The following is a 10,336-nucleotide window of genomic DNA, read 5'->3' as shown; positions in this document are numbered from 1 at the left end:
AGTTATATTCAAGATCGATCTTAATTTATATTACATAAATGAGGGCATATAAACTTAATAGTGTTATTGGAAAATGCATATTTTTCATCTGTTTGTTTCATTCTCATATTAAAAAAAAGAGAGAAAAACTTAATTCTAGAAGTGCGGTAGAGCGCAGTAAGGAGCGGACATGAACGACCGTTAGAAAAAATAGAAGAAGAAAGGAGGGCAACAGAAAATGACAAATTCAACATTCAATCATGTCTAGTTTTTTTGTCTTTTTTATTTTTAGATACAAAAATAAATTTTACTAAAAAGGTCAAAATAAATGTTAATCAAACACTAATAATAAAAAAAATAAACATATAAATAAAAACGTCAAAATTATTATTTAATATGAAAATATTTTTATATAACTATATAAATATGACTAAAATTTGGAAATATACTATATCTTTTAATAAATTGTCTCCTATCACTTTTAAATTTTTGTCTATTTGGAGTCGTACCTTATAAATTTCAATGGAAAGCCAATATAAAAGTCATAATTTTTTTAATGTATGAACTAAATCCAATTTCAACTTTAAGAATAATTTTATAAGGCTCTTAATATATTAAACTATAAAAATACGATATTTTGAACCTAATTAAAATATTTACTAAAATGCAATCTTTTCTTCTCATGTTCATATGGAAATTCTTTAATGTTCTCTTAAATTAGAAACAATTAAATAGAAAAAAACTGTTAATTAACCATAATTGTTGTATAAATACAAACATAAACATTGAACAGAATTAATCAATATGTTAATCATAATTATTACAATTTTAATATAAATAACATTATTTATTTACTTTATAAAGTAAAAGAGAAAAAAAGGTAGAATAGTAAAGTGTAATTGTAAATATGTTTTGAAAAAAAAAATGAAGGGTTTGCTACGGCTACACGCTTCTCCACATGGGAGGCATATTATTACCGTTATTAGAATTTAGGACAGAGAGACAACGTAGAAAAAATAGAAAAAAAAAATAAAGTAATGGTGTTGCCAGCCAAACGATCCAACGGTCATTAGTGACTAGCCGTTGAGTTTTGAAAAGTGGTCTCACCAGACAAATACCCCATGGTTTCAGTCCTGCAGTGTAGTGTTTGTAGTGTCACTGTTAATTAGTGTAAAAGATTACCCATCCACTTCCATTTCCTCCTGCATTACATGCCCTTCTCCCTGTAATTATAGTCTTGTGGGTGGTTCTTTGTTTCTGTGTGTTCATCCACAATGGTCATATCAGATGAGAACAGATCTAAATCAGTGAACCCCACAAGTTTTCAAGGTATTAAGTGAAGGTTTCGGTTTCAATGTTGATGCAAGATTCAAGATTTAATGATAAAAACAACACGGCTAATGAGGGTTTTTATTTATTAATTTTTTGTGTGGATGTTGTGATAGGAGGGATGAATTGTGGGGGAAACAGAAAGGTGGGGCAAAACAGAAGGGCGTTGAGCGTGATCAATCAGGATCTGGTGGCGGAAGGGAGACCTTACCCTTGTGTTGTTAACAAGAGAACATTGGCAGAGTAATTTTCTTTTTTTAATCTTTTTCGGTTGGGACAAGCTGTTTTTTTTTCTATTGAGATTCTTCAGTTTTTTTTTGTCTGTGATGTTGATGGTGTGGTTTTCACTTTCAGAAAACAAGATGTGTGTGAGAAGAAGCAGGCGGATCCGGTGCATCGACCCATCACAAGGTTAGAGGATATAACCTTTAGTGTGATTTTGAGTTTTGTTTGGGTGGATGAAAAAAGTGAAAATAAGTATTTGAATTTTGAAATTGAAGTGTGTTTCAATGAGTGTAGTGTATAGACCCCTTCGGTTTTTCACTAGAGGGAAAAAAAATCGATTAATGAGACTTTTCTGTTCTTTAATTTTAGACACAAGTTTCAATGTAACAGATAGTTGATTTTGGTTTACTTTTAGGAGGTTTGCTGCACAGATTGCCAGCACACAGCAAAATCGTGCTGAGGTACTTTTATGATGAAATTTTATGCTTTGCACATTGCACATATCCTTTGACAATTTGAAAGTTGAAACTGAGATTTGAGTGGTGGGATCAATTTGAATGAATGAACAGGGAACCAAGAAGTCAAACTTGGGAAATTCAAATTCGAATGGATTTGGAGAGGTTATATTTGTTGATGATGAACACAAGCCAACGGATGACCAACCAGTGCCAATGACTTTAGAGCAGACAGAGCCAGTGAATAATGAATTAGATCAGATGGAGGAAGTTGAGATGGAGGATATAATTGATGAGACAGTTTTGGACATTGATATATGTGACGCAAATAATCCCCTTGCAGTGGTGGACTATATAGAAGATCTTTACGCCTACTACAGAAAAATGGAGGTAAATTTGGAATTGAATAGTTTGAATTCATTACACTTTTCTGACGGTTTCAAAACAGTTTAACTTTAAATGGGGATACTGTCTGAATTCTAATTTGTCAGTTGAACTTTTTTGAGTACTGCATTCAAAAGTTGCATTTTCTGCTAAAGAAAATTCATTATATTGTATTTATATAGCTTTTTACTTTTGAAAATTTTCTCTGTAGAGTTTAATTCACTTTGATAGTTTTAGAAATCAAAAGGGATTCCAGAATGGCAGCTAAACTAACATGGGAATGCCTTTGTATTGAATTTTGGTTATGATAACTAAACAACATCGCTACAATGCAGGGTTCTAGCTGTGTCTCATCCGATTATATGACACAGCAGTTTGACATTAATGAAAGGATGAGGGCTATACTTATTGACTGGCTTATTGAGGTAAACCAACTGTGCTACAATGATCCTTGTGGATTTTGTTTTGTTTTCAGTGAATTCTAAACTCCCTATGTTTGTTTTGATCCTTCAGGTGCACGACAAATTTGACCTCATGCACGAGACATTGTTTCTCACAGTTAATCTCATAGATAGATTTTTGGCAAAGCAGACAGTTGTAAGAAAGAAGCTTCAGTTGGTTGGACTAGTTGCAATGCTTCTGGCATGCAAGTATGAAGAAGTTTCAGTTCCTGTGGTGGGGGATCTAATTCTCATATCAGACAAAGCATACACAAGGAAGGAAGTTCTGGAGATGGTAGATTTGTTTGCCTCGTGACACAGCAGATTAACTGTTTGACAGATTCGTGTGGCTGAACTAACTGATTTTGTTCATTGTGAACTATGCAGGAGAAGTTGATGGTCAACACATTGCAGTTTAACATGTCTGTGCCAACAGCATATGTTTTTATGAAAAGATTCCTAAAGGCAGCTCAAGCAGACAGGAAGGTCAGTATTATTCTTCATGTAGTTCTGCCAAAGATTCTGAGTTTAGAAGCATCTAACTTTTTGACTCTATTATTCCTCAACAGCTTGAGCTATTGGCTTTCTTCCTAGTAGAGCTATCTCTAGTGGAATATGAGATGCTGAAGTTCCCTCCATCCTTGCTAGCAGCAGCTGCTATTTATACAGCTCAATGCTCCATTTATGGCTTGAAACAATGGAGTAAAACATGTGAATGGCACTCCAATTACTCAGAAGATCAGCTATTGTAAGTGGTGCATAATTTAATGTTCCAATTACCCAATGGTGTTGTGTAGATAATACTAATGTGCTTGATTGTGACTGGCAGAGAGTGCTCTACCTCGATGGTTGATTTTCATCAGAAGGCTGGAAAAGGGAAACTTACTGGGGTACATAGGAAGTACTGTTCATCTAAATTTAACTACACTGCAAAATGTGAACCCGCACATTTTCTTCTGGAGGACTCGTTGTAGCAGGCGGCCATGTATAAAGCCACTAACATAACATCATCATGATGATATGATATGATACACTTGACTTTGATAATTGGGGGGCCATTTGGTTAATGGATGCAGGCGGACACATGAATTTGAGCAACTTGGGTTGCACTTATATGTTGTATCTCAAGTGTCGGGTTTGTCTTATGTATTTTGTTGTTCTACTCATGTTATTTTTCCTTCCTTTTACTTTCTGTTATGTTCCAAGTGAACAGAACATACTTGAGTCGTGTAATTTCTCTTTGTTCCCATTGAACAAAATAATGGAAACCATGACATAAAAACAACTTCATTCATTTAACAAGTATTTGTGACTTGTCTATTCATGTTTTATCTGTGAATTTGATATTTATAACAACTTGATAGATTTTGATGATATGCAAACTTAAAATACTCAATACCCCATAACTTCAAGAAGATCAACCAGTAATTATTATATGTGTTGTTGTTTGAGTCACAAAAACAAATAACTAAGTGGTTCATAATAATTCTTGTCTGGATATTAAACCAGGTTGAGTCTAATTAGAATTATGGTTCCCACTCATACTAATATTTCAAATTTATAATACAATACTTTGTATATAATTTGTTAATCACGTCAATATTAAGTAATATAAATATTTTATTATGACATTTCTAAAACATATTATTATATAGGTAAAACTTCAAATTACTATTTAATAATATAAGAATAGTCACAGATTAAAAATAAATAAATGAAAAGAAACTTTAGAATATACAAAAATAAGAAGAAATAAGAGTTAACTCTAGATTTAAAATATAAATAAAAACTAAAAAAAAGTGTTAGACTAGGAGAGAAATATGTAGGATAGAAGAGTAAAAACATATGACTAAGGTAGATAGAAGTTATTTATAGTTATTTACTTGTTTTATAAGTATAATTATTTGGTAGGATATCTCTAATTTTATAGTGTTTGATTTATGTTATTTATAACTATAAGAATGAGATGTCTCTAATTTGATTATGTTCGGTTACGTTATGTTATTTATGATTATAATTATTTGGTGGGCATCAGTTTATTTAATTATTTTATGTTAATTATAACTATAATTGTTTAGTCACAAAATCTTATTTTATCCTATTATATTATGTTATTTATGATTATAAATGTTTGATAAATGTCTTTTACCTTATTTTATGTAATTTATCATTGTTTAATGAACATCTTTAACGTTGTTTTTGTTGAATGATTCTATGTTATTAAATTGATAATAATATAACATTTAATTATTTTTTATTATACATATTTTTTAATTTAATTTTAAAATATAATACTTTGTTCGAGAAATAAATATAAACTAGTGCATAATATACTTATAAATGTAATAAAAATTCATTAAAAATATTGTAATCATAATTAATCTCTTATGATGGTGACACTCTGAAAAATGATAATAAAATATTAAATAAATAAATAAATAGATGAATAAAATAAAGATCTAAACTATTTATAATGGGATTTTTTTAAAATTTAAATAGGTAAATTCAAGTTTGATTAGATGATTTTGTATATTTTTTATTTATTTATATTATGAGTTAGATAAGGAAGTGGAAGTTCATTTTTTTACTATATATGCTGCAACTTTCATTGTGCAAACTGACCCTGAAATAAATGCTTTATTTAATGTTTCATTGACCTCTGTGCTCCTCACAAGGACAAAGTCCATCCACATTCTTCAATCAATCCTTTTCTAAAAGGAAAATGATACTTGAACAATCATTTTTGACAACATTTAGACACGCCACACGTGTCTAAATTTGAGTGGTCCAGTTGAAAAAATTAAATGAAAATGAAATATGACATGGAAAGAGAGTGGTCAGGGTTTGCAGGTCCGCGTTTCAAATTTGAAATTGAATTTGGAACAATTTTAGAGAGAGAAGCACGAAGGTTCAGAGATAGAGAGTGTAACCTAGAGAGGCCGAACGACTTGGAGAAAGGGAGTTGGAGAGAGAGACGTCCGGCGGAGTGCTTGCCGGAGTGTCGCCGGACAACGTTGAAGGCTGTCTGGGAGCTATCGAACCCCTCGAGGCGATTCCGATTCACGGCCGCCACAGGTCCGACGTTGGCGAAGGAAGGGAAGACGCCATCGTCTTCCGTCCGGTCTGGCCCAGCGAACTAGGGGCGCGTTGAAGGTCTCGCGTCGTCCCACTTGCTTCCGTCCCTGTCCCGGAGTGCCGCCGGAGCATCGCCGGAGTGTGGACTGTTCGGTGGACCAAAAAGAGGGGTTTTCCGGGTTGTCAGTCCCACCCACACCTTTATCTTCGTCTGTGTTCCAACCGCCGCACCTCGTGCTGAGTGAAGGTTCGTTTTTTTTTTTTATTTCAGTGGAATGAAGGTTTCATTCATGCATGATGTTGTTTGTGGATGGTTTTGCTTATGTATGAAATGTCTCCCAAGTGCATTTTGTTGTGTTACTGATTTGTATACTTGTTGTTTGCTTAATCTTACATTGTTGTTGTAATTTTTTTCGATTGGTAGTCATGGACCGCGTTGGCCTTGCTGTGAAAAAAAACAAGCCACCTCAAAATGAGAGTGGTGAACCTAGTTGGCCTTGCTGTGAAAAAACTTGAACCCAATTACCCAGTTCATTCGGCTTTGGTACGAGTTATGTTGGTGAACCCAGGGTCCTAGAAAATGTATTTTTATGTGACACGAATGTTAAGAAATTGTTCCCAGATTACTTAGAAGTAGCTGAAACGAGGGAAAACAAACAAGGCACCCCAAAATGAGAGTGGTGGACGTAGTTGGCCTTGGTGTGCAAAAATTGGAACCCAGGTACCCACATATTCTGCCTAAGGTACCAGTTATGTTCCTGTTCCATAAGTGTTAGAAAATGTATTTTTATGTGGCACGAATTTGTTAAAAAAATGTTAAGAAATTGTTCCCAGATAACGTAGAAGTAGATCAAATGAGGGAAAATAAAGAAGGCACCCCAAAATTAGTGTGGTGGTCGTTGTTGGCCTCGGTGTGCTAAAACTTGAACCCAGGTACCCAGTTAATTTGCCTTAGGTACCAGTTCTGTTCCTGTACCACGAGTCTTACAAAATGTATTTTTATGTGGCACGAATGATATGAATTAATAAATTAGTATCATTTTTTTGTTCTCTTTGTGGTTGTCTTTTAACAAATGCTGACAATGTTTGTTATCATTTCCATTTTGTTCTTTTACTTGATTGTGTTGGTGTAATGTAATTTAACTTTTTGTGTTGGTGTAGTGTCATGGAGAAACTTGGTGAACAAAGTAAAGGACGTGATAGAAGGAAGAAGGTACGCATGATGATTTTGGTTATGTATGATTCGTTGTGTGTAAGCTGTAATAATATGACTTGTTGGATAAATTAAATGTGTGTTGATTGATACTATGGACATGAGAACATAAACATTATTCCTTTGACGATACTAAAATGTTTATGGAAAAAGTGGGAAAATTTATGGAATAAATTTAACTTTTTGTGGAGTGTGTTGTTTTTCAGGCACATAATCTTGCATTGCTTTTTGGACATTTTGATATATATTTCGGAAGACACGAAATCATCATTGGAGGTACAACACTTGCATACTCCAATCCAACCAAACAAGTATGTTTGTTGATTTTTGTAAATATAATATTTTGACGTATAATTGATATGTTAAATATCATACTTGCGTTGTTGGACTTGTTTTGTTGTAGATTTGATTGTGGAGTAATTGTTCTGAAAATTATGGAGTTGTGGGATGACATTGAAAAATATGAAAGAAACACAATGCCTAGTTACACAACTGTAAGCTGTAAAAATTTATATGTTCTGCATCTTTCATACAAATGTTGCATTTGATTCATGTTTTGTGCATTACTGTCTTTGCAGGAAGAACTACAACAAGTTAGGGAGCAATATGTTTGTCAATGGATTTTGGATGTGGACAACGTGCGGAGGAATCAAGTGTTGGAAGATTTATGCATTTTGTAGAATGTTGGAGATTATTGATGAAAGAAAACTTGTTACTTTTCATATTTATGTATTGGTTGGACATCAAATCTGATTTCAGAAATTGTTGAGAAATATATTTGGCAGTTGAAATTCAGTTTGTTGAACTTAATTGACTTTCATGTGCAAAACGTTTTACCCAATTACGTAGTTGGCCTTTATGTGCAAAAAGTTATACCCAGGTACCCACTTATTCAGCCTTTGGTACCAGTTCTGGTCCAGCACCTGCACCGTTACCAATTTTGCTTTGTGTGCCACGAATTTGTTAATTAATTCCTAAATAATTGTTTCCAAATTACTCAGAAATAGATGAAATGAGCTACAACACATGAGGCACTCCAAAATGAGTGTGGTGGACAAAGATGGCCTTTATGTGCAAAAAGTTATACCCAGGTACCCACTTATTTAGCCTTTGGTACCAGTTCTGGTCCTGCACCTGGAGCGTTACCCATTGTGCTTTCTGTGCCAGGAATTTGTTAATAAATTCCAAATAAGTGTTTCCAAATGACTTCTCACCAAATACTTATACACACCTTTAACCCATGCACTGTGGGAATAAACTTCTTTTTTAGGGTATGTATGTTGTTCAATATTATGTGTATCCTTTCATTCAAATAAATAACATTAAGAAAAGGAATTAAATACTAACAATCAATGAAAGAGGCATAAATTCATTCAAAACATAGTAGTTTACATAAGATTTCAGTGGCTACATCAATCCCCCAACAATAATGAAACTAACTCTCCATGAATGGAGAGCTCAAGCTTACAACAATGGTGGAAATGGAAGAAGGAAAAACAACAAAAGTCGCGCCGGCGCCCTCTCAGTCGCGCGCCCGGGCGTGAAACTCTCTGGAAAAACAGCTTCCACTAACCGTGGACGAGCGTCCACTTCTCGCTGCCGAGCGTCCACTGACCGCCAATCTGGACGAGCGTCCTCTTAGCGCGCTGGACGAGTGTCCATTGCGTGTCCTCGCTGGACGAGCGTCCACTGCGAGTCTTCGCTGGACGAGCGTCCACTGCGCGTCTTCGCTGGACGAGCGTCCACTGCGCGTCTTCGTTGGACGTATTTGCTGGACGAGCGTCCACTTCTCTCTGGGCGAGCGTTCTCTCGTGCGTCCACATGGCGAGCGTCCTCTTCTCGCTGGACGTGCGTCCTCTAGTGCGTCCATACTGGACGAGCGTTCGTTCTCCTGGGCGAGCGAGCGTCCCTTTGTCACGCCCGGGCGCGAGAGTCTCTGGAATGTCGCGCCCGGCGCCCCTTTGTCACGCCCAGGCGCGAGGTGCCTTCCTTACTCCTTTAGCCTCCTGCTTTTGTATCTTTTCCTTGGTTCCCCCTCTTAGTAGTTAAGTACTTCTCCAATACACGCAAATTGCCTACAAATTTGAGGAATTAATGATGAAAACTTATATGTAAAGTATACACTAAACTTATTCACAAACGTAGATAAAAAGGGAGGATTAAACATGTTTCAAGCTTCAAAAGGATCAATTTGGTACGAAAATTGGTTCAAAGATAATGGTAAAAATTACCGTTATCACTTGTTTCTTTTCCCTCATTTGATCTACTTATAAGTAATTTGGGAACAATTTCTTAACATTTTATTAACAAATTCCTGCCACATAAAAATACATTTTGTGAGACTCATGGTTCAGCAAAATAACTGGTACCAAAGCCAAATTAAGTGGGTAATTGGGTTGAAGTTTTTTCACAGCAAGGCCAACTAGGTCTACCACTCTCATTTTGGGGAAGCTTTTTTTTTTTCACAGCAAGGTCAACTAGGTCCATGACTACCAATCCAACAAAATTACAAAAACAATGTAAGATTAACCAAACAACATCTATAAAAATCATTAACATAACAAAATCCATTACATTTCAATTATATTTGGATTTCTCTTCAAATTCTTATTCCAATCATTATATTTTACAATAAAAATGTCAATTTCTTTACAAAACCAATTGTCATCTAAAAATTCTTCATACAGAAACGCAATCGAGTTTTCAAACGTGAATAATACACACTTTAAATAAAGATAGCATCAACAAAGCAGGTGCACATGCAGTCATCCATGGTGCACCAGGCATAGGTAATTTATTATGGCCAGATACAACATTTTCCGAAATACTAAATAGTGTGCTAACAAACTAAATCATGTCCTTTTACTCTGAACTATAATGAATATCAGTGATGCATCAGTAAAAAGTATGTGGAAAGGATTATGAATCTTGGAAAACTTTTTTACGAATCTTAATATGTATGGATGATAATTTAGATTTTTCAATTTACCTCATTCAAATTGAATACGGGCTAAAAATATACGGTATCATCTTGATAAGAACACGATAAGGATCATGTAGTTCAAAATTAGAATAAACTATCAAATGTTATTATATTGTTCAGCCTTGAAACATGCTTCAACAACATCTATAAAAATCATTAACACAAGAAAATCCATTACACTTCAATTATATGTCAATTTATAAAGGATAAACATGAAATGGACAACCACACACACATTATCATTAATTATATC

General features: G+C 34.5%; 1 protein-coding gene across 1 annotated transcript; it reads left to right on the top strand.

The window, feature by feature from the left end:
- Positions 1-1,078: 1,078 nt before the first annotated feature.
- LOC108335178 (G2/mitotic-specific cyclin-1) lies at positions 1,079-4,141 on the top strand. Its single transcript, XM_017571132.2, has 10 exons — positions 1,079-1,308; positions 1,425-1,551; positions 1,663-1,719; positions 1,949-1,994; positions 2,103-2,378; positions 2,708-2,797; positions 2,886-3,107; positions 3,200-3,298; positions 3,382-3,560; positions 3,642-4,141. The coding sequence occupies exons 1-10, from the start codon at positions 1,254-1,256 to the stop codon at positions 3,784-3,786; spliced, it is 1,296 nt and encodes a 431-aa protein (XP_017426621.1). The 5' UTR covers positions 1,079-1,253; the 3' UTR covers positions 3,787-4,141.
- The last annotated feature ends 6,195 nt before the right edge of the window (positions 4,142-10,336 follow it).

The sequence above is a fragment of the Vigna angularis genome, chromosome 10 (genome assembly GCF_016808095.1).
Source record: "Vigna angularis cultivar LongXiaoDou No.4 chromosome 10, ASM1680809v1, whole genome shotgun sequence".
In the NCBI taxonomy this organism is placed as follows: Eukaryota; Viridiplantae; Streptophyta; class Magnoliopsida; order Fabales; family Fabaceae; genus Vigna; species Vigna angularis.
This window is presented reverse-complemented; position numbering and strand designations above follow the sequence as displayed.